Source organism: Carcharodon carcharias, chromosome 25, assembly GCF_017639515.1.
Source record: "Carcharodon carcharias isolate sCarCar2 chromosome 25, sCarCar2.pri, whole genome shotgun sequence".
Taxonomy (NCBI): domain Eukaryota; kingdom Metazoa; phylum Chordata; class Chondrichthyes; order Lamniformes; family Lamnidae; genus Carcharodon; species Carcharodon carcharias.
This window is the reverse complement of record NC_054491.1, coordinates 15649611-15677045: the sequence shown is the minus strand read 5'-3', so window position 1 is coordinate 15677045 and position 27435 is coordinate 15649611. Positions and strand designations below refer to the sequence as shown.

Genomic DNA, 27435 nt, shown 5'->3' with positions numbered 1-27435 from the left:
CACATTGTCAGGTAGATGCCAATGTTGTAGCTGTACTGGAACAGATTGGCTAGGGGTGCAGCTAGTTCTGGAGCACAGGTCTTCAGTACCGTTGCCAGGATATTGTCAGGGCCCATTGACTTTGCACTATCCACTGCCTTCGGCCGTTTCTTGATATCTTGTGGAACGAATCAAATTGGCTGAAGATTGGCATCTGTGATGCTGGGGACTTCAGGTGGAGGCAGAAGCATCTACTCAACACTTCTGGCTGAAGATGGCTGCAAATGCTTCAGCCTTGTCTTTTGCTCCGATGTGCTGGGCTTCCCCATGGATGGGGATATTTGTGGAGCCTCCTCCTCCAGTTAGTTGTTTAATTGTCCACCACCATTCATGTCTGGATGCAGCAGGACTGCAGAGCTTAGATCTGATCCATTGGTTGTGGGATCATTTAGCTCTGTCTATTGTTTGCTGCTTCTGCTATTTGGCACGCAAGTAGTCCTGTGTTATAGCTTCACCAGGTTGACACCTCATTTTTAGGAATGGCTGGTGCTGCTCCTACCATGCCCTCCTGCACTCTTCATTGAACCAGGGCTGATCCCAAGGCTTGGTGGTAATGGTAGAGTGGGGTTATGCCAGGCTGTGAGGCTAAGATTGTGTTCGAGTACAATTCTGCTGCTGCTGATGGCCCACAGCACCTCAAATATGCCCAGTCTTGAGTTGCTGGATCTGTTTGAAATCTATCCTATTTCACACAGTGGTAGTGCTACACAACACGATGGAGAGTATCCTCAATGTGAAGACAGGACTTCGCCTCCGCAAGGACTATGCTGTGGCCATTCCTACCAATACTGTCAAGGACAAATGGATCACCGACAGGTAGATTGGGGAGGAGGAGGTCAAGTAAGTTTTCCCTTTTAATGGTTCCCTCACCACCTGTCGCAGACCCAGTCTAGCAGTTATGTACTTTAGGACTCAGCCTGCTTGGTCAGCAGTGGTGCTACTGAGACACTCTTGGTGATGGACATTAAAGTCCCCCACCCAGAGTACATTCTGTGCCTTTGCCACCTTCAGTACTTCTTCCAAGTGTTGTTCAATATGGAGGAGCAGGGATGCATCAGTTAAGGGGGGAACAGTAGGTGGTAATCGGTGGGAAGATTCTTCCCCCATGTTTGACCTGATGCTATGAGACTTCATAGGGTCCAGTGTCGATGTTGAGGACTCCCAGGGCAACTCCCTCCCAACTGAATAACACTGTTCTGCCACCTCTGGTGAGTCTGTCCTGTTGGTGGGCAGGACATACCCAGGAATGACGATGGTGGTGTCTGAGGCATTGTCTGTAAGGTGTGATTCCATGGGCCAGAATTTTATATCCCGCAGGGCAGGCGCACACCCGACCCAGACAGGCATAAAAATCACTCGAGATGACATCAAGTGAGCGTCCCGATGTCGTCGTGCACTCATGGGATATTACCCTCGGCGGTGCATACTCCAGATGGAAGAGCTCCCACCGACAATTAAGTGGACAATTAAGCTCATTAACAGACCAATTGCAAGAGATTGTTCACGGCCTATCCAAGCTCATGGTTGGTGGACGGGCCAATCGGCCAGGCAGCCTTTACATTTTGATGAAACCTCATCCGAGACGGGATGAAATCTCCTCTAGGATATAAAATTAAAAGAAACATCTGGGGGACTGTTTTTTTTTTATGAGACATGCTTTCAGGTGCTGGATTGAGCTGCATGGACGTTTTTTGCAGCATTTTTGTGCCATATTTCATTATTTGGAGGTCTGCAGCTCCCTGAGGCATCTGTTTGCCTTCAGGGAGATCAGTGGAAACGCTCACCGGCACCCACGGTGACGTCGTCTCCCACCCTCTTCCCACCCCCACTGTTCATTGGCCAGCCTGTGTGAAATCGCGGTCGGGGGCCAATCGTGGTTGAGGTCTATTTCCTGTCAGCTCCCGGGCCCTTCAGTCACACGCGCTTAGTGAGCACAAAATTCAGGCCCATGACTCTATCAGGCTGCTGCTTGACAAGCCTGTGGGATACCTCTCCCAATTTTGGCACTAGCCCCCAGATGTTAGTAAGAGGGGGCTTTGCAGGGTCAACAGGGCTGGGTGTGCCACTGTTGTTTCCGGTCGATACTGGGTGGTCCATCGGGTTTCATTCTTTTTAGGCTTCGTAGAGGTTTGGTGCAACTGAGTAGCTTGCTAGGCCATTTCAGAGGGCAGTTAAGAGTCAGCCACTCTGCTGTGGGTCTGGAGTCACATGTAGGCCAGACCAGGTAAGACGGCAGGTTTCCTTCACTAAAAGGACATTAATGAACCAGGTGGGTCTGTATGACAATCAACAATGGTTTCATGGTCACCATTAGTCTAGGTTTTAATTCTAGATTAATTGAACTTAAATTCCACCAATGCTATGGTGGGATTCAAACCCATATCCCCGTAACATTAGACTGGGCCACTAGATCACTGGTCCAGTGACATTACCACTACCCCACTGCCTCCCCCTCAAATGACATTAGTGTTGCTGAATCCATCATCATCAACTCCTGGGGCGGGGGTTACCTTTGAACAGAAACTGAACTGGACCAGTCAAATAAGTGCAGTAATTACCAGAGCAGATCAGAGGCTGGGAATCCTGCAGCTAGTAACTCACCTCCTGACTCCCCAAAGCCTGTCCACCATCTACAAGGCACAAGTCAGGAGTGTGATGGAATACTCCCTGCCTGCCTGGAAGAGTGCAGCTCCAACAACACTCAAGAAATTCACACTAGCCAGGACAAAGCAACCCACTTGATTGGCACCCTATCCACCACCTTCAACATTCACTCTCTTCGCCACCGACACACAGCGTGTACCATCTACAAGATGCACTGCAGCAACTCGCCAAGCCTCCTTCAACTGCACCTTGAAAAGATGCAACCCTAGAAGGACAAGGGCAGCAAACAAGGGAACACCACCACCTGGAAGTTCCCCTCCAAGCCACTCACCATCCAGACTTGGAAATATATCGCTGTACCTTCACTGTTACTGGGTTAAAATCCTGGAACTCCCTTCCTAACAGCACTGTGGGTGTACCTACACCACATGGACTGCAGTGGATCGAGAAGGCAGCTCACCACCACCTTCTCAAGGGCAATTAGGGGTGGGCAACAAATTCTGGCCCAGCCAGCAACACCCACAACCCGTGAAAGAACAATAAAAAATCATTGAGCTTGGCTCAAATCTCTCTAGAAATGATTGGTTACTGTTTTGACAGCTCCATTTATTTCGGATTTCCAGCATTTCTGGTTTTCGTTTCTACATCAAATAAAAAAGAGGCAGTCTGGCTGTCTATTGCGATAACATCAGAATGGCAGGCAGGAAGTGGCAGCAGTTCTAGCACTGATCTAATCTCATGCAGTGACTGGTAAAGTATCTATGTAAACTCTAGGAGCTGAATTTTACACTGATTGGCTGGGCGCACGCCCAACCCGCTCGGGTGTGAAATCGCGCGAGACGACACCGGGCGACATTCTGACGCCATCCCGTGCTCGTATGATATGTCGGTTGACGGGCGCTTGCAAAAGTCAGAAGCATGCCCGCCAACAATTAAGAGGGCAACAAGCCCATTAATGGCGCAATTGTCTGTCATTTTACGTAGCCCGTCCGACCAAGCCAATTGGCCGGGATATTGTGCTGCCCACATCATAATACAGTTGGTATGGGCAGGCAGGCAGGACTGGGCAGTACATTTTTTGAAGCCAAGTTGAACAAGGGCAGGAAGGAAAGGGAGCATATCAGTCAGGGACCTATCAGCCTGTGCACATGGTGGGCAACCCTCGCAAAAATGTCAACCCCCCTCTCCTTTGTTCCTCGCCACTTGCAATCCAAACCCCAACCCCCACTGACTCTCTGCCCTCTCTGGGCTCTCAGATCCACCTCCCCCTGTCCTAAAAGCCTGGGACTTACCTGTCTCAAGGAGCAATCAGTCTCCTTGATGCCACTCCTCACAGTGACGGCAGCACCCGCCACTGAGCTCTGGCGATGGCAGAACTGCCGAAACTGTCAGCCAATCAGATTAGCCAGCAGCTCTCAAGGGTGGGACCCCCTCACACTGAGAAGCAGACGTCACCTAGTTCATCCCGTCAGCGGCGATTTATGGCTGCAGGGTGGGCTTTTCTTGGTCCATCGGCTGCCGGCCAACTTTGCTTCCCGGGGAGGGGAAGGGTGGAGGAGGGGGCAAGCAGTCCGCCACCCATAAAATCCAGCCTTAGGTATCACAGCCACCAGAGAGAATATTTAGGCTAACATAGAACATGAAATAGTTCTCCCACATATTATTAGTTGTACTAGACCTTCTTAAAGGGGAAAAACTTAGAGAAATAATGTTAAAAAAATGAATAGAGTCAAGGGAAATGAAAAGGAATCATTAAATTGTTAACTGTTGATGAAGGTAGCTTGTTTGATTTATTCATCACAGGTCAAGCACTGTAACATCCTTTTCTAGTAGCTACATCTAGCAATGAACAACACTGCTAAGAAAAGTGGTGGATAAAACCCCCCACAGTGGCAAAATCAGCAGTGTGCTAATTCTTGAGAAAGATGTCTTCCTACACTAAGCAATAACTTGGGCACTAAGAAAGAAACAGGGCCCAATTCTAACTCTGTGTAAGCAAATGGGTATGGAGTAGATTAAAATCCCGCCCATGAGGAACAAAATTTGTGAATTGCTACTTGTCGTGTTATTGGATGCTGAGTGAAGTCCCATCAGACCAGTTCAACATGCTTTCCTAAGTGTCAGGCGGTAGTACTTCCATCTCCAAATCAGAAGGTCATTAATTCAAGCTCTGAAGAAGAGGACTCAAAACATTAACTCTGTTCCTCTCTTCACAGATGCTCCCAGACCTGCTGTGATTTTCCAGCATTTTCTGTTCTTATTTTATGTTATATTGTTGTTAATTCAAGTCATACTATAGAGACTTGAGGGTAAAAATGTAAGCTGGCACTCTGGTCAGAGGTGCTTAGGTGTGGATGTTACATTCAACTGAGGCCCCATCTACTGTCAGGCAGATGTAAAAGATTCAATGTCGCTATTTCAAAGGAGGGAAGGACGGTGTCCTGGCCAATACTTAACCCTCAATCAACACAGCAAAAACAGAATATCTGGTCATTATCACATTGCTATTTGTTGGCGCTTACACTTTGCAAGTTCCTGTCAAGTTTCTTACAATGCAACAGTGATTACACTTCAAATCGACTTCATTGGCTGCAAAGTGTTTCGGGATATCCTGAGGTCATATAGAACTTTGTATAAATGCAAGTATTTCCTTTACCATGCTGCTTATTGAGATGTAGGATATTGGCTAAATACTGGGCAGACAATTTGCTTCACGAGTGTCCTTTAGGTTGGAAATCTGATATCCTTTGCCAGTCTGGCCTGTACATGATTGACTCTTAATCGCATTTTGAAACAGCCTAACATGCCACTCAGTTGTATAAGCATGAGGAATAAATGCTATCCTTACCAATATAATAATACACGCATCTGCCCTAATTTTAAAATTATTTTTACTCATTCATGGGATGTGGGCTTCGCTGGCTGGGCCAGTATTTATTGCCATTCCCCCAAATGCCCTTGAGAAGATGGTGGTGAGCTGCCTTCTTGAACGCTGTGCAGTGTGGTGTAGGTGTGTCCACAGTCCCCACAGGGAGGGAGTTTTAGGTTTTTCACCCAGTAACAGTGAAGGAATTGGCGACAGTCCCAAGTCAGGATGGTCAATGTCAAATAGTTGCCAATTATATAGGTTATAATGGAAATCATTTTGACTGTGACGGCATCTCTAGCTGTGTAAGATAATGGGTGCACAATTAGTTTCATTTTAACAGATAGCATTAAAGGGAATGATTATGTTTGACAGCACAGCCCCAGCAGTGAAGCACTAACCTGCTAAAAGCAATGCCGGTTCAGCTAATGGTGAGAATATTATACTAACCATACAGTAATTATATGGGATAATAAATGTCTAGTAATGTGATACAGTAATTGAAAGCCAGTTTATGAAGAGATTAAGCTAGTGATTTTTAAAAGTTAATTGAAGGCCAACGATCAAATGATTATATTTAGCCTACGACTGTCCCCAAGGAACAACGTTCATGAAGTGCTAAAAATCAAGTTATTGGGTGCTGTGGAGTCCTACTGACATAGCAAGAAAATCTAATTAAATATGCAAGATTGCAAATAGGATAAAGACGTAAAATTAGAACATTGCTCCAAGTTAAACAAAAGCAGTAGGACTGGGGAACAGATTCAAACTGAATTTAGACCTGGTGTTTGGAAGAATTTCTTCACACGAACGATCATGTAGGGCCCAGTTGGATACTGTGATGGGTTTCTCTAGGATTTTTTCTTTTCGAGTGGCCTTCCTTGTCTTACCATATTCAATTTTTAAAGGAAAATGTAACTTTTCTTTCATTCACAGGGTGTAGGCATGACTTGCAAGGCCAATAGTCATTGCTCATCCATGACTACCCTAGTCATGGTGGTGATGAGCTACCTTCTTCCATTCAACTCAATGGCTTGATGGGCCAGTTCAGAGGGCAGTTAAGAGTCAACCACATTGCTACAGTTCTGTAGTCACATAGGCCAGGGTGAGGACAACAGATTTCCTCCCTTAAAGTGCATTAGTGGGCAAGATGGATTATATAACAATACAGTACTTCCAAAATCAGCACTACTGATACTAGCATATTTAATTCCAGAGTGACTTAATTAACTGAATTTAAAATTTCCCAGCTGCTGAGTTGGTGGGGTTTGAACCAGCATCTCTGGGTCATTAGTCCAGGTCTCCGGATTACCAGTAACCAATACTACCATACCTATAACCTGTTAGTGTTTAAAGAAAAGCATGGGTGAGAGTGATATCAGTGAAGACTAATGAAGAGAACTATGATACAAGCTTTGGGACTGACATATGATGGGCACTCTAGTACTTGTATTTGAAATGGCTATAGGTTACTGAGAAATTAATTATGATTTATGGACAGCAGACTAGCTAAAAATGTTTTAAAGTTTGCTTTGTACGAAATACATCCATACTGCATCTTCAATGCAATCTTATGTGAAATTGGATCAGTGGCTCCTCCCCCTATTTACATTTCAGTATCATGTGCTGTTGAATGAACAGAATATTATGATACAAAAGGGTGGAACTGGGCAACTATATCTGGCCTCATGACTGCTAGTTCATCACAGGATTTCTGAATCCTTACCTCTTTTACTGACAATACAATCCATGCTCATCTGGTTCATATGCACTCCCAACACAAAATCTCAGTCCCAAAATGGTTAGTTTGCTAAGGAGCTCTGACTGCAACCAAGTCAATCACAACACACAAACTCCAAACAAATTTTGATGACACAAAACCACAACTTGGGAGTTTTTCAAGAAATACTTTTGATGCGTCAGGCACATTTCTGCCAATTACAAATCAGCAGCAATTACATCATACAACGTCATCCAATAGAATAACAAATGGCAGCGATAATTTCATTTCAACCAACATTTTATTCCTTAGTTTTTCTCTGAAATTCTCAAATCGAGCTATATGGTGCAGACATGATGTGGTGATGGTGACGACTTAGCAGGCAAACCATTTCCAAAGCTCTCAACATTAAAGGCTCAAGTTGTATAATCATTTTCACATTGAGTGGTGTATATTTTTCAGAACAAGAAAAAAAGCCTAGACAACCTGAATGGTTTCTTTCTCTTTCCAATTGGCTATGAACTCTAACCGAATTTCCATCATCCTTTTACTTACAATTTCACAACACCGTATTTGCGAAATCTATGTTTTCAAACACCTGTGACCCTGAAGTTACCCTGTATTTGATATGCTCTCTGGAGTGCAGGGCTGATAAAAGGTTACAGACTTGAAACGTTATGCTCAGATCCCCTCTCCACGGACACTGCCGGAAATGCTGAGTATTTACAGCATTTCATGTTTTTATTTCTGGACTTACTGGGGTTCACTCAAGTTAATTGTCCCAGAATCAGTACTCACAGGATAATATAGATTCACTACGGCAATGGTAATGCAAAAAAAAAAATCACTCACCTTTCAATATGGTGTTGCCCAGTGTGGTACAATTTAATGTAGGCTCAATCTCTTGTACTGTTACATAAGGAGAGTCAAGATAAAGTGCGGCCTTCATGTGAAGTAGGGTTAGAGGTGTTGGGAATCATTGGGTCAAGTGTGCAAATGTGATTCACTCCCCAGTTTAAAATCTTATTTTTATATTCCCAACATAAATCCCTAGGTTCATATTAATAAAGGAAATTGGCTATGTAAATTTGTACAATGCAATTACACCCTCCAGCCATACTCCCACTGGTTGGTAGTGTAACTACAATTAAACAGATTTACACTGGCAGTTTCCATTGTAAATTTAGACATGGAAATTTCTAATAGAAAACTGTGTGGTGTATGTTAATTGCATATTACATTTAATTATATACAGATACTAGGCATTAACTGGGGATTCACTTGAGCCTCCTATAAATAAACAGAGGCTAAAACTGCTGTGTTGTTAGTTAAGGAGGTGTATGCTTGTAATGTCTAACTCTGTAAATAAATATAAAAGTGTGTAAAGATTGGCTCCAGTTCTATCCTTCACCAATTGGCTTTCTGGAATTGAACAGTATGTTATAAATGTGCCGGCAGTTATGAGGAGAGGAGTAGCAAATGAAGATCAGGATGGGGTGTCATTGTATTGAGGCCAAAAAGTCATTTTTAGATTTAGGTCAACTCACTTTTAATTTGGTCAAAAATTGATAGGGTATTTAATGGGTTTCATTTTGGCAGGCAATATATTTTCTGTTTATTTTTCAGGACATATTATTTGGACATAATGCTGTGCTTTTTTGATGAAAAACATGGTCATTTTTTACATGGGGCAAATTTTTGTGGAATCATGTATTTGTGAAAAGCCAGAAGGAAACCATGACTGAGGGTTGTGTGGCTATGTAAATGAAGACCTTAAATGGCCAAATGTTCTGGGATCTCAGATACGTAAACCAAACTGCATTAGATAATTCATCAATTCACTCTGTAACTGGGAGAATCAGGGATTTACAATATTGTCTTAACTCAGAATGTTAAATAGGTAATTATGGATATTTGTTTTGGTTATTTACTTTTCTATCTTTTGCACACAATTTACAATCTCTAAGTATGTCCAATTCAACAATGGACCTCCAAATAAATAAAGAATTTTAGAGAAATTTATTTACACAGAGTGGTGAAAATGTGGAACTCACTGCACATTGAAGTTGTTGAAGCAAACACCATTGCTGCATTGTTTTTCTATCATTCATGAGATGTTGGTGCCGCTGGCTAGGCCATCATTTATTGCCCATCTCTAATTGCCCTTGAGAAGGTGGTGGTGAGCTGCCTTCTTGAACCACTGCAGTCCATGTGGTGTAGGTACACCCACAGTGCTGTTAGGGAGAGAATTCCAGGATTTTGACCCAGCAACAGTGAAGGAACAGCGATATATTTCCAAGTCAGGATGGTGTGTGACTCGGAGGGGAACTTCTAGGTGGTGGTGTTCCCATGTATCTGCTGCCCTTGTCCCTCCAGATGCTAATGGTCGTGGATTTGGAAAGTGCTGTCTAAGGAGGCTTGGTGTGTTCCTGCAGTGCATCTTGTAGATGATACACACTGCTGCCATCCTGCATCGGTGGTGGAGGGAGTGAATGTTTGTGGATGGGGTGCCAATCAAGCTTTCTCCTGGATGATGTCAAGCTTCTTGAGTGTTGTGGGAGCTGCACTCATCCAGGCAAGTGGGGAGTATTCAGTCACACTCCTGACTTGTGCTTTGTAGATGGTGAACAGGCTTTGGGGAGTCAGCAGGTGAGTTACTCACTGCAGGATTCTAGCCTCTGACCTGCTCTTGTAGTCACAGTATTTATATGGCTAGTCCAGTTCAGTTTCTGGTCAATGGTAACCCTCAAGATGTTGATAGCGGGGAGCTCAGTGATGGTAATTCCATTGAATGTCGAGGGGCGATGGCTAGATTCTCTCTTGTTGTGGGTGGTCATTGCCTGGCACTTGTGTGGCACATATGTTACTTGTCACTTGTCAGCCCAAGCCCAGATCTTGTTGCATTTGGACAAGAACTGCTTCAGAATCTGAGGAGTCATGAATGGTGCTGAACATTTTGCAATCATCAGCAAACATCCCCACTTCTGACCTTATGATGGAAGGAAAGTCAGTGAGGAAGCAATTGAAAATGGTTGGGCCTAGGACACTACCCTGAGGAACTCCTCCAGTGATGTCCTGGAGTTGAGATGACCGACCTCCAACAACCACAACCATCTTCCTTTGTGCTAGGTATGATTGCAACCAGTGTAGAGTTTCCTCCTGATTCCCAGTAACTCCAGTTCTGCTCAGTCTCCTTGATGTCACACTCTGTCAAATGCTGCCTTGATGTCAAGGGCAGTTACTCTCACCTCTCATGGGAAGTTCAGCTCTTTTGTCCATGTTTGAACCAAGGCTGTAATGAAGTCAAGAGCTGAATTACCCTGGCGGAACCCAAGCTGAGCAGCAGTAAGCAGGTTATTGCCAGGCAAGTGCCGCTTGATGGCACTGTTGATGACCCCTTCCATCGTTTTACTGATGATCGAGAGTAGATTGAAGGAGCAGTAGTTGGTTGGGTTGGATTTGTCCCGATTTTTGTGTACAATTTTCCACATTGCTGGGTGGATGTCAATGCTGTAGCTGTACTGGAACAGCTTGGCTAAGGGCGCAAAAAGCTCTTGAGCACAAGTCTTCAGTAATATTGCCAGAATATTGTCAGGATCCATATCCATATTGCATGTAGAATGAATTGAATTGGCTGAAGGCTGGCATCTGTGATGTTGGGAACCTCCAGAGGAGGTTGAGGTGGATCATTCAGTTGGCACTTCTGGCTGAAGGTTGCTGCATATGCTTCAGCCTTATCTTTTGCACTGATGTGCTGGCACTGCCCACCAACACCCCCCCCCCCACCCCCCCAGCTTTCATTCAAGATGGGGGTATTTGGGGAACCTTCCCCTCCAGTGCGTTGTTTAATTGTCCACTAACATTATTGACCGGATGTGGCAGGACTGCAAAGCTTATATCTTATCCATCGCATGCTGCTTATACTGTTTGGTATGCACGTAGTTCTGTGTTGTAGCTTCATCAGGTTAACAGCTCATTTTTCGGTATGCCTGGTGCTGCTCCTGCCATGCCCTCCTGCATTCTTCATTGAACCGGGATTGATTCCCTGGCTTGATGGTACTGGTAGAGTGGAAGATATGCTGGGCCATGAGGTTACAGATTGTGGTTGAGTACAATTCTGCTGCTGCTGATGGCCCACATGACCTCGTGTTTGCCCAGTCTTGCATTGCTAGATCTGTTTGAAATCTATCCCATTTAGCATGATGGATAGTTTTCTCAATGTGAAGACAAGACTTCGTCTCCACAAGGATTGTGCGGTGGTCACTCCTACTGACACTGTCATGGACAAATGCAGGCAGGTTGGCGAGAATGAGGTCAAGTATGTTCTTACTTTTTGTTGGTTCCCTCACCACCTGCCACACACCCAGTCTAGCAGTTATGTCCTTTGGGTCATCATCAGGTTTTTAATTCCAGATTTTTATTAAATTCAAATTTCATCAGCTGCTATGGTAGGATTTGAACTCAGGCCCCACCCCCTCCTCCCTCCTCCCTCCTCCCTGCCCCCTCCTCCCTCCCCCTTCCTTCTCTCCTCCCTCCTCCACCCCCTCCCCCAAGCATTACCCTGGGTCTCTGGATTACTCGTCCTAGTGACATTATTACTATACCACTGCCTCCCCAGTGAGACATGATACTTACATGAGAGGGAAGGGAATAAATGAATATGGGGGCTGGGTGGAAAGAGGTAAATAGAGTGGGAGGAGGCTCATGTAGCACGCAAACACCAGCATCAACCAGTTGAGATGACTGGCCTGTTTCTATGTTCTAAATTCTATACAGTTCTTCACTCAGAGGATTATGAATCTTTGGAATTCTCTATCTCAGACGGTTGTGGATGCTACTTCGCTGACTATTTTCAGACTGAGATAGACAGGTTTTTGGTCTCTCAGGGAATCAAAGGATTATAGGGAGCAGATGGGAAAGTAAAGTTGAGACAAGAGATTAGCCTTGATCCTATTGAATGGCGGTGCAGGCTTGAAGGGCCATATAGCCTACTCTTGCTCCTATTACTTATGTTCTTATGTCCAATTTAATGTCATTCTGAAGCCTGCACATCACTCAAACCCCCAAAATCAACACCCTGTGGATTGCAATTGACTAGAACCTTAACTGGACCACCCATGCAAATACTGTGGCTACAAGAGCAGCTCAGAGGCTGGGAATTCTGCAGAGAGTAACTCACACCCTGACTCCTCCAAAGCCTGTCCACCATCTACAAGGCACAAGTCAGGAGTATGATGGATTACTCTCCACTTGCCTGGACGAGTGCAGCTCCAACAGCACTCAAGAAGTTCGACGCCATCCAGGACAAAGCAACAGCTTGATTGACACCCCACCTTAAAAATTCACTCCCTCAAGAACCAATGCACAGTGGCAGCAGTGTGTACCATCTACAAGACGCACTGCAGAAACTTGCCAAGGCTCCTTCAACAGCGTTCTGAGATTTGGTCCTTTTGTCTTAGGCTCTTGACATGGGAATTGGTTCTTGCACAGACTGTGGACATACTCTGTTATCTTCTTAACACTTGTTTGTTAGTACTACATCTAAACAGGTTACAGAGTAGGCACATAGCCCCTAGGCATGACTCCAACCCTTCTCTCTCTCTCGAGCCTAACAAGTAACTGGCTGGTGTTAGTGGTACATCATCATCTACGTCATACAAAGAACAAAGAACAAAGAGAAGTACAGCACAGGAACAGGCCCTTCGGCCCTCCAAGCCTGCGCCGATCATATTGCCCGTCAACTAAAACATTTTGCACTTCTGGAGTCCGTATCCCTCTATTGCCATCCTATTCGTGTATTTGTCAAGCTGCCTCTTAAACACCACTATCGTACCTGCTTCCATCACCTCCTCTGGCAGCGAATTCCAGACACTCACTACCCTCTGCGTAAAAAACTTGGCCCGAACATCTCCCCTATAGTTTTCTCCTCTCACCTTAAATCTATGTCCCCTAGTAATTGACTCTTCCACCCTGGGAAAAAGCTTCTGACTATCTACTCTGTCCATGCCACTCATAATTTTGTAAACTTCTATCAAGTCGCCCCTCAATCTCTGTCGCTCTAGTGAGAACAATCCGAGTTTCTCCAACCTCTCCTCATAGCTAATAACCTCCAGACCAGGCAGCATCCTGGTAAACCTCCTCTGCACCCTCTCCAATGCCTCCATATCCTTCTGGTAATGTGGTGACCAGAATTGCACGCTATATTCCAACTGTGGCCTAACCAAGGTTCTATACAGCTGCAGCATGACTTCCCAGCTTTTATATTCAATACCCCTGCCGATGAAGGCAAGCATGCCATATGCCTTCCTGACTACCTTATCCACCTGCGTTGCCACTTTCAGTGACCTGTGGACCTGTACACCCAGATCCTTCTGCCCATCAATGCACTTAAGAGTTCTGCTATTTACTGTATAATTCCTGCCTGTATTAGACCTTCCAAAATGTATTACCTCGCATTTGTCCGGATTAAACTCCACCTGCCATTTCTCCGCCCAAGTCTCCAACCGACCTATACCCCATTGTATCCTTTGACAATCCTCTTCACTATCTGCAATTCCTCCAATCTTAGTGTCATCAGCAAACTTACTTATTAGCCCAGTTACATTGTCCTCCAAATCATTTATGTATATTACAAACAGCAAAGGTCCCAGCACTGATCCCTGCTGAACTCCACTAGTCACAGCTCTCCATTCAGAAAAGCACCTTTCTACTGCTACCCTCTGTCTCCTATGACCATATACATTAGCATATCCTATCTGTTAACCCGTTAAACTATAAACAGTGCCTTCCAAACCACTGATCCCAACCACATGGAAGAACAGGGGAGAAAACGCATAGGAACAGCACCATCTGAAAGTTCCCCTCCAAGCCACACATAATTCTGAGTTGGAACTACATCGCTGTTTCTTTGTCCTCACTGGGCCAAAAGCTTGAAACTCCCTCCCTGAGGGTGTATTTACACCACACCCACTGCAGTGATTCAAGAAGATGGTTCACTTCATCTTCTCAAGGGCACTTAGAGATCGACAATTAATATTGGCCATGCCAGTTATGCTCAAATCCCATGAGTAAAAATTAAAAAAAGCATACAAGTCAGTGAGCTGGAGGTGAAAAATAGCTGTGAATAGAATGTTTCATTTACAATAACCTCCTCTTGCAAACAGAGTTTCTCTACGTTTGTTCCAAATGTTTTGTTAGTGAACTTTACTTCTCTGGTTGTACTGCAAATAATTAAGTCTAGTGGATCAGTTATTTGCAACAAAAGCAACATTGTGTTTGATACTTGGTCTGGGGATATTTTAATTTGAATTTTAATTATTTTATTGTTTTACCTGCCCTACCTTGCCTCTGCTAGTATAAAAATCCATTTGGCATTTGGACACCTGCACCCATCTCCATTTTCTCTGTCCAGAGAACAAGATGGCGTTGACCATCCAATTCAGGTTTGTTGGTTGCGTACCACTCTGAAGCCAGTGCCTGTCACACAAAATCACCAGGCAATCTAACAGAGTGCTCAGTTGGATATTTCCAGGAGGGCTGTATTTGTTGCCAATGCCGTGCATGCACAGTTCTGGGGCAGAATTTTTAGCGTGAAATAGCGCGTGATGACGTCAGGCGAGCATCCTGAATTCATCACTCACTTGCGCGACATTTCATTAGGGGGGTGCGCACAAGAGTCGGCAGCACGCCCGCCAACAATCAGGAGGACTAGTAAGGCCATTAACGCATTAATCAACTGTTATTTTTCGCTGCCCATCCAACATTACGGTTAGCGAGCGGGCAAATCGGCCAGGAAGTGGGATCATCCAAGGGTGGGATGAGGTTTCCAATACAGAGTTTTAAAAATTAAAAAGTTTGCACGGAATCTTCATGTTGTATATGTTCAGGTGCCTGTTTCTGACGCGTGGGCATTTTTTTCGCTGGAGTTTAAAATCTGTTTTTATTGGGTTTGAATTCTTCAGCTCCCTGAGGCAGCTCCCTGCCCTCGGTGAGATTTCTGTGAGAGCTCCCACCACCACCCCCTCCCCCCCACACCCCCTTCAGCGCTCGCCCTCCTCTCGCCCCCACCCTGGCAGCGCTGAGCATTTCAGCGCGCCTTTCACGCTGGCTGGTCGATAATTGGCCAGCGAGCGTGAAATCGCGGTCGGGGGCCAATCGCAGTCAGCGGTCCAGGGCCCCCTAATCCCGCCCGCCCGCCAAGCTGAAAACTCAGGCCCTGGTGTTTCGCTTGATCAATCTTATAGTACTCTCTGAAGAAACAACAGGGTAAGCCTACAAAGACAATATAGTAGATGTAATTTGCTTGGACCTTTAAAAGTCTTTTATAAGGTATCGTATAGTAACCTCGTGACTAAGGTCGCAGCATGTGGAAATAGAGGTCAAGTAACAGAATAGGTAGTAATCTGGCTACAAAACAAAAGTAAGGAGTTAAAGGTACTCAGACGGGTGGAAGGTGGGCAGAGGGGTTCCACAGGGATCAGTGCTAGGGCAACTGCTGATCACAATTTGCATAGACAATTTGGATCTGAGAATTAGAGGCTCAATCTAAAAATTTGTGGCTGACACTAAACGTTGGCATATATTTTATACTGAGGAATACTGCAATAAATTAAAAGAATACAATGAATTTGTGGAATGGGCACATAAATTGCGAATGAATTTCCTCATAGATAAGTGTGGGGATGTGCATTTTGGTAAGAGGAATATGGAGGTCACACACTCCTTGTAAATTCAGAGTCTGAAGAAAATGGAGGAACAAAAGGACCTGGGGATATACATTGACAAGTCAGTAAAAGTAGCAATGCGAACAAGACAATAAAAATGCAGGCAAAGCACTGGCTTCATTCCTAGATGAATCAAATTGAAAAGCAGGAAAGTTGTTTTGCGCTAGGAACATAGGGACAGGAGTAAGTCATTTAGCTCCTCGAACCTGGAGCATTTTTGAGGTGTAATGTAGGAAACTCAGCAGCCAATCTACACACATAAAATGCTCCCACAAACAGCAATGTGATAATGGCCAGATAATCTTTTTTGTTTTGTTGATTGAGGGATAAATATTGGTCAAGACAGCAGGGACAACTCCCCTATTCTTCGAAATAGTACCATGAACCCAAGCAGGCAGATCAGACCTTGGTTTAACGTCTCATTCAAAGATGGAGCTCTGGCAGTGCAGCACTCTCTCAGTGCTGCACTGGCGTGTCAGCATATATTGTTGTGTTCAAGTCTTTAAATTCCCATTCATTTACTGCTGGATGTCATTCAGTACCGTAACCATTAAAGCACACAAACTCCAGAAGATTAAAGGAATCATCAGTGAATCAAACACAAACAAAGTCTTTTCACATCATTTTTAAAAATAATGTTGTAGTCTCATACAGTAACCTAACCACTGTATTGTAACAGTCACACTTGATATATCAAAGAAAGAAGTGTCTCAAAAAGGGAAGACATCAAGGAAACATGTTTGAAAGCTTTTTTTTTTAATATGAATTCAGAAGCTGCCAGTTAAGAAAATAGAATGAAGGGAAGACAGCCGCTCATTCCTACACAAAGCACCTTTTAAAGCCAACGTACAGTGAATCTTTTGCAGATAAACATCACCTGCACCTGGGGATTATTTGTAAAGGAAACTATTCAAATATCAGGTAGGCCTGATAGTTGCTGGTAAATGCATCAGAGAAACAAAAGGAACCATGTTTCCGGGGATATGGATTTACTGAGAATAAGATTTGCTTGTGTTGGTAAGAGGAAAGTAAACAGTGAACACAAAGCAATCTCTGTGCGAATACAACCATACTGCAAACTGTTGTTTCATTACCTGCACCTTTCCTTTTTCCTTAGTCACAGTGTGTGCTGTTATTGTCATTCACCTGACTTTCCTTTGTTTTAGGCATGAGTTAGTTCCCTTATGGGCATAAAAGATGATACAATAATCGAGGCTTTCGACTTGGCGCTCATTGGGGATACTGATCGGGATATCAGAGACCCCCAGCCCCCAATTGCCAGCTTGTTCATTTCAATGGACCACCTGCGGGCCTGCGCTTTCTCAGCTGTCCCTTGCTGTGACTGTTGCTCTTCACTCTGAGTGCTGGATCAAGGTCAGGCAACCAACGATCTGATGTTTCGGAGCTCATTTTCTATTTTAAATGACAAATGAGGAGAATTTCCCCGTCTTTCCCCAGAATGTGTAAACTGTGGATTGAATTACATCTGCAGAAATTGCTTTTCCAAATCAAGTGAAATCACTATGATTCACAGGCAGATTATTCATCACAAAAAAAGACATTCTCTCGTGTTCCATTAGGTGAAGAGATTCAGCGCTTAATGTTTTCTGAAGATTAGTCTTCATTGACTTGTCGCTTGAAAGCAGGGAATTAACACACTGCTCAGTTTCAATTAATTAACTTCCATCTTATTTTCATTTAAAATGAAATTGCCTGTCATAGACTGCTCCTTAGAGAGTTCAATGTTCAGCTGTCAAATCGGAGCTATACTGTTGAGTGCACCTGTTATAGAACTCAGCAAGACAAGAACTTACATTTGTATAAAGTCATATCATATCCTCAGGGCATCCAACAGCACTGCATAACTAATTAATTTTTCTAAACGAGTACTTTTTAATGTAGGCCAACACAGCATTTAATGTGTACACAGTAAGATCCCACAGGGTGATTAAAATGACTGACCAGCTAAACTGTTTCAGATGAAGGATAATTGCAGAAAAGGACACCTCCCCTAATTTTCTGCAAATAATGCTGTGGGATTTTTCACACCTACCTTTATTTAATTTATTCTTTCATGGGAATCGAGGCAACATTTGTTGCCCATCCCTAACTGTCCTTGAACTGAGTGACTGGCTGGGCCATTGCAGAAGGTATTTAAAAATTAACCATATTGCTCTGGGTCTGGAGTCACATGTAAGGATGGCAGATTTCCTTCCCTAAGACATTAGTGAACTAGATGGGTTTTTACAACAATTAATAACAATTTCAGTTGTGATAACTGAGGCTATTAATTTACTAATTGAATTTAAATTCCACCAGTTGCTACGGTGGGATTTGAACTCATGTCTCCAGAGCGATAGCCTGGGCCTCTGGATTACTAGTCCAGTGACATTACCACTACTCCACCATCTCCCCCCAGCATCTGATTGGAGCCTGGTTTATTATCTCACCTAAACTGTACTGAAATGCCAGCTTCAATTCTGTACTCAGCGTCCTGGAGCTGGGCTTGAGCTCATGGCCTTGTAGCTCATGGTAGTGGTCCAGAATAAACCTGGTCCTGCAGAGTCAAAAACTTTTGCCCACTAAGTCATTGGAAATATGAGATGGTAATGGTGCAGTGAGGGTTATAGGGTCCCTGGGACTGAGTGAACAAGATATCTAATAGGGTATCTCCTCAATCAATGAAATTTAAGGATTGAGAAATAAACAGAGGAAGAATTGAGAAAGGGAATAAAATAGAGCCGGTGCATTTAATGACAAATCAGGTACAAACAGGGAAATAAAGCAAGGGAAATTCAGGTTGAATTATGGGGATGAAAAAAGACAAAGGAAAAATAAGAAAAAATTCTCAATTTGAAAATTTTAACTTTTAAAAATCTCCAACAACAATTCATCACCTGAAGAAATGAGACTTCACACTCATATTGCTTTCTGGGCAGGAGAGGTTCATTGACAATCATTAACAATTAGCACATCATTAAAAGGATACTAATACTATTAGTTACAAGACTGAACTTTCTGTGACAAGTTTAATGGGTAATTAATGTGAATTTCTTTTATTTTTTTTTCACAGATGTGGACATCCTGGCTAGGTCAGCATTTATGACCTTCCCTAATTGTCCTTGAGAAGGTGGTGGTGTGCTGCCTTTTTGAACCGTTGCAGTCCATGTGGTGTAGGTACACCCACAGTGCTGTTAGGGAGGGAGTTCCAGGATTTTGACCCAGCTAATGCAACAACCTGATGAAACTCACAGGAGAGTTAAAGGCAAGATGCCGTTTTTGTGAAACTTACGGCAGAGCAGCACAAATCGGCCAGCAACTTGCAGCGGTTCACAATTCACAGGGTATCTCTTCCACAAGTTGCTAGCCGACGTTTACATTAATGATGGCATGTGTCATTCACACTGTTACTTTTTCAGCAAATTCTGGTCCAAGATTGCCACTGCTGAGCTCAGCTGGTGCAACAATAAAGCCCCCGTGTTTGTGGGCTCTGCTATACGGGTGATCGAGCTTTTAGGTAGCAGCTTGGAATGACATTTCTCTCATGCATTAAAAAAATTCAAAGGTTGAAATTCTGAAACACCCAGTAGGTTCATCAGACCGTCTAAAGCACTGTTGTGACTTGATATGAGGCTGAAACTACACTACAACCAAGGCGAATGCCAAGTGGCATGACACTTCAGCTAAACATAATATCACAACCTGTGCTTTAATAGATCACAGAGTCTAACAGCTGAACTGAGTTCTGCTCTATGCTGGTTCTTCTGCATCTGTGAGCACTTAAAATTGCTGTGCATCATCACAACTTTTATTAAATAAAAAGTGCTCTCATTTCAGAACTATTTTGCACATCTGACTGTACATTTTAACCATATTTGCATCTCTTTGTCTCCTTTCATGTGCACAATAAATCCGTCTGCACTAGATATTTCCTCGGCCTAATCAGCACTCGTTTTTCTAACCAAATAAAATATTGATGTGGATTGTTCCCTCCTGTACAGGGACACCGCTGTCTTTCCAGGAGTCCCAGATTGCAGGCAATGCATTGCCTAAGGAACACGTTACTGCACTTCCGAATAATTCACTGTAATTGAAGCATTTTCAGGCATTTCACATGAATGCAATCGGCTGTAATATCACCCTTTCACGATTAGGAATCTAGCAATACAACCAGTTCTCTAGTAGCCACCAAAGTGCAGTCTTCAATGTGAACTTATACTTTGAGTGCCAAACATAGGATCATTGCAAACCTCCCTGATCTTGCCCCCACCAGTCACACTTTGGAGCAACAGTCACAAAACAGCAATGAGGAGTGTAGACTATGAAGGATTCCTACCATTTCTACCCCCAGTACCATTGGAAATAATTACCTTAGTCATTAAATCATATAGAAGAGAAGTGGGGCGGGGGTGTGGTGGAGGGGGTCATTCAGTCCATCAAGCCTGTGCCATTTCATTGAAAAAATGATCCAGTGAGATCCAAACCCCTGCTCTTTCCTCATTTGCGGCTTTTTCCCTTTCAACTATTTATCCAACTTCCTTTTGAAAGTTATCATTAAATCTGCTCTCAGCATCTTTTGCCAATTATCTATGCAGAGCCCTTGTCCACTTGGCTCAAGGCCTTACCAAGCTGTGAGCTTACCCATTGATCCAACGCGGCACAAAAATTCCCCAACCCATTAAATTTCTACTGCCTGTGGAAAAATACAAAAACATCTATTCATATTTTCCAAGAAAACATCTAAGATAGCCCATTTACCCAGAGAAAATCAGCAGATACTTTATTTTTATTCTTGTATTGTGGTTATGCTGCCAAAGTAATATGTATTGCCCATCCCTAATTGTTCTGAAGGCGTTAAGATTGAGCCACATTGTGTTGGATCAGTGTCATGTGTAGACCAGACCTGGTGTGAATGGAGGGCTCTTTTTCTGGAAGACATTGGTGACCCAGTTTGGATTTCCAGATAATTGTAGAATGGTTATAGTACAGAAGGAGGCCTATCGTGTCCATAGCGGCTCTGCCAGCACAACTCAACCAGCCCCATTCCCCCACCTTTTCCACGCAGAGCTGCAAGTCATTTCTATTCAGTTAATTTTCCAATTCCCTTTTGAAAAAAAAACAATTGAATCTGTCAGACAGTGCATTCTAAATCCTAATCACCTGCTGCATAAAAAAAGGTTTCCTTCCTTCGGTTGTTTTGTCAATCACCTTCATTTGCAGCTTTTTCCCCTTCAACTATTTATCCAACTTCCTTTTGAAAGTTATAATTAAATCTGCTCCCACCATCTTTTGCCAATCATCCGTGCAGAACCAAGGGGCCATCCTTGTCCACTTGACTCAAGGCTTTACCAAGCTGTGAGCTTACCCATTAATTCAACGTGAATCTCACTAGATTGCTTTTTCAATAAAATGGCACAGGCTTGATGGACTGAATGACCCCCACTCCCCCATCCCCGGTTCTCAACCCTTCCGGCAAAGAGAACAGTTGCTCTAAAGGGGAGTTATATGGACTTGAAACGTTACCTCTGTCTTTCTCTCCACAGATGCTGTTGGACCTGCTGAATTTTTTCATTATTTACTATTTTTGCTTTGGATTTCCAGCATCCGCATTGTTTGCTTTTATTATAGAAAAGTTGCTCCCTATCTACCCTGTGCAGACCCCTCATGATTATGACAATCCAACTGCTTTCACGGTTATTTTAGTTGGATGCAAGTCCATAAAAATCAGCAAGTTTATCGAATTCAGTGTCATCACTTGATGTAGCGGGTTCCTAATTTAGAACCATAAAGATGAGGCTATCACACCACAGGTGTAGATGCATTCACTAGCTCAGTATCTGTGCAGGGAAACTCAGAATGAAAGTCATTGGAGAATGGACAGGGAGGGATGAATGAAAGAAAAAAAGAAGAAATACGAGTAGGATTGAAAAAGGAAAAACAGCAGAGAAATAGTAAAATGTAAATGAGAGGAGGTGTGAGAGGAGGTGGAATGATACATGAACATTTATAGCTTCTCCTTTATTTCAATAAATATCGATGTGTCACATTAGTTTGATATTTGATGAACAATCAGTAGCTGCCAATCGATCAGTTGGGTTTTCTGCATCAAACCCATTGTCTAACAGCTATCATAATAACCCAAGAAAATATGTAAACTTTACTGAATTCAATAAAAGTTTATATGTTAAAAAAACTGCAACTTATTATTTCTTTTCATTTGAACTCATTAGAAAATGCTATATTATAGGGATTTCAGCCTTTGGGATACTGGCCTTTTGTGCTTGCTGCTACCCATTCTAATTCCATTTCTTTGCTCTTGCTCTGTACCTTGCAATACTTTGCTTCTTCAAGCTTTCCTCCAATTCCTTCTTAAATATTCCAATTCAATGGTCACTTGTATCTAATCTGTTCCATATTCCATTCACCGTTTTTAATGGGGAAAAGGCTCTTCTTCCCTCATGTAAATCTTAAAATGTGTGTCAGAATAAGAGATGCAAAGAGAGGTGTTCAACTCATGCCATATGATCTCCCCACCCGCTATGGGACATAATTTCCAACAGACCCTCAGCACGCCCTCTACAAAATGTTTAATGCGCCTGTTAAATTGCTTGGGTTCCATAAGTTGCTTCAATAAACACAGCAGGTTGATTTTAACACACGTTTCCAGCAATCTCTCTTTTATTTCATTGTATATAGGCTTAGAGTCTGTAGAGTAGCAGAGAGACCATATAAAAGTGCTATATAATATACTGAACGACTGATTTAGATATCAATATCTTGTGTATATGGAATAATATTTATATATGTGAGACGGGGAATCAAAAATTCTCCTTATCAAGAGAGCATACGTGTTTCTTTCTCTGTAATTAACCAGTCCTTAATTACATTCTCAGAAAAAGTTACCCCTGAAGTGTTGCATAGCTACAACTTCGTTAATCATTTTTTTTAAAATTACGATGAAAAGCAGTAATGTTTTGGTGCGTTAAAGGGAAATTCTGAGACCAAATCACGGTTTTACATCAAAACCTCATTTCCATCTATTTGGAAGTCATTTGAAGATGCACATCATCCTAATTGCACATCATATAGAGCTCACAGAGAATCCTTTCTAGCCCATCTATCTGTCTGAACCTGTGCAATGGGAGCTATCTAGTCTCATACCATTTGTCACTAATAGCAAAATCGTGAACAAGCGTGTGCGGATCTGAGTTGAAACTGTGCATTTGCTTCATGGGTCATTTTAAAATGAAGCAATTCATCCCCAAAATTAAGCGAGACTAGGTGTATATTTTCCAAAATATGGACAGGGAAATGATTTCTTAGCTGAATGCTGCAAAAATAGCATACACATCAAATAAAACAGTCATGAAATGATGATGGCTTATGTAATCAATTACAGGTCAAATTCAGAAGCTGAGTAGGGGCAAAGAAATATTTAATTTCACGTTAGCATTTATTTACCATTTCTACTAATTTTCGGGAATAGAAACGTTACCAAAAAGTGAGAACAGCAGGAAGACTCCTTTTTATGGACAGAATGAAAATTGAGTTAAAATATATTTTAATATAATAATTATAATATAATAAATAATAAGTGCAAATAATCATTATTCTTAGAATGAAGGGCAGGCCGTTTAAGATTGAGGCGGGTGGTGAATCTTTGGACTTCTCTACCTCAGAGGGCTGTGGAAGCTCAATTATTGAGCATGCTCAAAACAGAAATCCGTAGATTTCTGGATACTAATGACATCAAGGGAAATAGGGATAGTGGTGGGAAAATGGCGTAGGTATAGATGATCGGCCATGATCTCTTTGAATTGTGGAGCAGGCTTGATGGCCTGAATGGCCTACTCCTGCTCCTATGTTCCTAAGTTCCTATCTTCCTTTAAGTTCTAGATAAACCAGTAGCTGGGGAATATCTTGAGAGAGTGCAACTTGAGGGAACAGCTTTATCTGTAAATGAAATTGTAAAGAATCCTAGAATACAGCATGAACACCTCCCAGTAAATCATTACAAAATACCAAATTGTGACAGGACTTTCAAATATGCAAAAAAAAACTCCATATTAACGTTCTTAGTAGCTTTAAGCTATGAGTATGAAATAAGATCTTCAGTTAAATTTGCTCTTAATTTAAATTTGCTATAGTTGGCTTTTATTGTTACGGTGCTTAAAAAAATGAATTCTCCAAAAAAATTGACTTAAGGAATGTATAACCAGAAGAGTTGGGAATTTAGGGCAGAAATTTTTGCTTGGCGGACAGGCACAAGCCGGACCTGCTTGAGCGTGAAATGACGCGCGTTGACACAGGCAGAGCATGCCGACATCAACGCACAGTCACACAATAGTTCAGTCGGCGGGCGCACGCCGGATTTGGCAGCGCACCCACCGACAATGAAAAGGCCCATTCAGACCATTAAGTAATAAATTTACCTAAATTTTCTGCTGCCCCGTCCAACCCAACGGTCAGCGGGCAGGCGAAGAGGCCCAAGCGGCCTTTGCATTTTTTTGGAAATCTCATCCACGGTTTCATTACGTTTTTATATTATTCTTCCTATCTCTTCATCTCCCTGAGGCAGCTCTGTGCCTCAGCCTTAATTGGCTCACCTGCATGAAATCGCGGTCCGGTGGCGATCGGGGGCAATGGTCGGCTTCCCAGCCGCTGCCCACCCCCACCACGAGCCCGCCCGCCAAGGGCAAAACTCCGCCTTTAGTGTTTAAAATGGAATGATCAGATGATTGGAATTAAACTAGGGTGAATTTAAGACCTGACTAATTTGAAAGTAACTATCTGATCAACAGCTGTCTAGTTACATATCCCATCTCATGTATTCCTTCCACTTTCTTACAAGTTAAAGCAGATTGCTTCCACATTTATTTATTAAAGACAGCCCATTTCATATGCAATCCTAACCATCGATAATCATTTTATTTAACACTTGAGTCTCTTGCCAACCTCACATTGCGTCTCCTCATATTACCTCGTGACAGTTGCTGGAAATTATACTTGCAAAGAGAATTATTAACGTATCAACAACCCCTCTGAAATAATTGTCTTGTTCAGTAAAACAAAGTTTCTGTTGTTGTGGTTTAATTGTTTTAAAAGTATATTTGTGGGATATAAGAAAAACAGACTTCTGAGCCTGTTGTACTCAGACCTAAGTTACTTTTCCTATGTGTTTTCTTCCTTGAGATTTATTATTTATTAGTATATATATATTATTATTAATATTATATTATTATTATAATTAGCCTCTAATTGTTCCATGTGAAATACTATTTAATGGTTGCTTCCTTTAATTTCCTTGCTAATTTTCTACTCCTTCATTCTTTCCCTACTGATAGTGTTAACTCCTTACTGGGCAGGTTTCTGGGGTGATAGGTACCTATCAGTACCATGCTGAAGCACCAGTTCATCACCTGGGAATCTTGACAGTGAGCGCCAGCAACCCAGCTGTTGAGGGCAATTCTGTGCCACCCTAGGACCCAGAGTTCCTGCACGTCCACCAGAACTGAGAAGCTTGCTGGAAATTTATTTCTATATCCCAGGAATGTTGTGGCTCTGAAATAAAAAAGACGGGAAGTGCTGGAAAAACTCTGCAGTTCTGGAAAGAGAGACAGAGTTAAGGTTTCGAGCCCAATATGAGTCTTCTTCAAAGAAGAGTCAAATTAGAATCAAAACGTTAACTCTTTTCCTCTCTCTCTCCACAGTTGCTGCCAGACCCGCTGAGTTTTTCAAGCACTTTTTGTTTTTTTTTATTTTTTAGATTTCCAGCATTCACAGTATTTTGTTTTTATCTTAATGTTATGTTTCTTATTGTTATTGTAACTGAGATCAGCCAAATCGGCACAGAGCAGCAATTGAGCCCAGGACCTTCCTTAGTTTAGAGCAAGGATTTAAAGATTTACTCTCAATCGTTTTCCCTTCAAATCAGTGATGGGGAAACATCTCACTTAGTCAATCCATTTTAAAATGAGTGAAATTCAGAAGGGCATCTTTTTTTAAAAAAAAAACACATGGGTCATTAAAGTTGAATAAGTTCTGAATTTAAACAATAGTCAATGAAAAAAGGCAACTCTCATTTTTGTTACTGCTAACAAAGATTGCACCATAAGACTTTTAACAAATATAACAAATCGTACTCAATAAATAAAAGAACGTCTTGAAATGGTAATGAATAATACTTACCAGTTTCCATGGTGTAGAACAAGTGATGGAATTTGTTCAAAAAAATCAAAATGATATTTGGCTCTTCTTTGTCCTCAAAAATAAGCAGTTATGGTTACAAAAGTTTCCAGCAATTGTATCAGAACATTGAGAATATTGCACCTTTGCAGGTTCACTGTGGGTCTACTGAAACATATTTCCCATATATATTAATGCAATACAGCAAATAGTTTGACCTTTCTCAATTTGTTTAAATGCAAATAGACTTGCCAGCAGTTGATTTTCTGGAATTTGCATTAACATTATAGATGGTTGGAAGGTAGTCAAACGCACAATTAATGTTTTGGTTTCTATTTCAAAGAGCTAACATATATTCGAGAAATATATCTTTTTCTTCTGCCAGATTAAAAAGACTATTCATGTTTAACAGGTGCAGGTCAGAAGTGAAGTCACTGTCTGTAGGCCAGAAAGGCCCCAGGAGTTGTCATTGCTCGGTGTTAATTTAGCTGATCCTCAGTCACAACAACAGTAAGAGCACTAAAAACAGGAAATGCTGGAAAAACTCAGCGGGTCTGGCAGTATCTGTGGAGAGAGGAACAGAGTTAACGTTTCAAGTCCTCATCTTCAGGGCTCATACGGACTCGAAATGTTAACCCTATCTCTCTCCCCACAGACGCTGCCAGACCTGCTGAGTTTTTCCAGCAATTCCTGTTTTTATTTCAGATTTCCAGCATCCGCGGTATTTCGCTCTTATTATTGTAAGAGCACTAAATTGGCCACAGAACTCCAGGTGGGTAATGCAAATATTTTCCCAAAGCATCAGTCTACTGAGCCTGCTTTGAATCTTGCCCTCTTTTTCTCTCTGTTAGTAATTGAGAATTTTATAATTCTGCTAAAATAGCCACTGATTGGGGGCTAGACGCCTAGATGCCATTCATAAAGGTGGAGAACAGCCTCCTTAAGCTCCAATAATGCAGCTTTCTCAAAAAAAAATGCTTGAATGAATCTAAATAAAGATTTGTCTTGTTGAAAATGTTGACTGCTGTATCCCACCCACTGCATCATTTCAGGAACTGAAATTGGCCTTTGAGGGTCCAAGTGAAGGGGATGTTGAGGGAGGCCGATCAGTTATGTTCGTGGTACTCTGAAACAGACTGATCTTTGGATGTTAACCTCACTTGCTGATGCAAAGGAAGGTAACCAGCGTGTGTCAGAAAGTCACTGAAAGACATTGCCTTAGTTCTGTCTTTGTTTTTGTAAGGACGTGGAAACAAAAAAAGGGCCCATTCAGCTCACCCAACTTAGCTTTTATCATC

General features: G+C 42.5%; 1 protein-coding gene across 1 annotated transcript in view; it reads right to left on the bottom strand.

Annotated features, from left to right (window-relative positions):
• Nucleotides 1-26242, bottom strand: part of c25h11orf53 (chromosome 25 C11orf53 homolog) — a 58661-nt gene extending 32419 nt beyond the window's left edge. Inside the window, exon 1 of the mRNA XM_041174626.1 lies at nucleotides 26141-26242. Coding sequence (XP_041030560.1) covers nucleotides 26141-26150 — 10 coding nt within the window. The 5' untranslated portion in view covers nucleotides 26151-26242. The remainder of the gene's footprint in view (nucleotides 1-26140) is intronic.
• Nucleotides 26243-27435: the final 1193 nt, after the last annotated feature.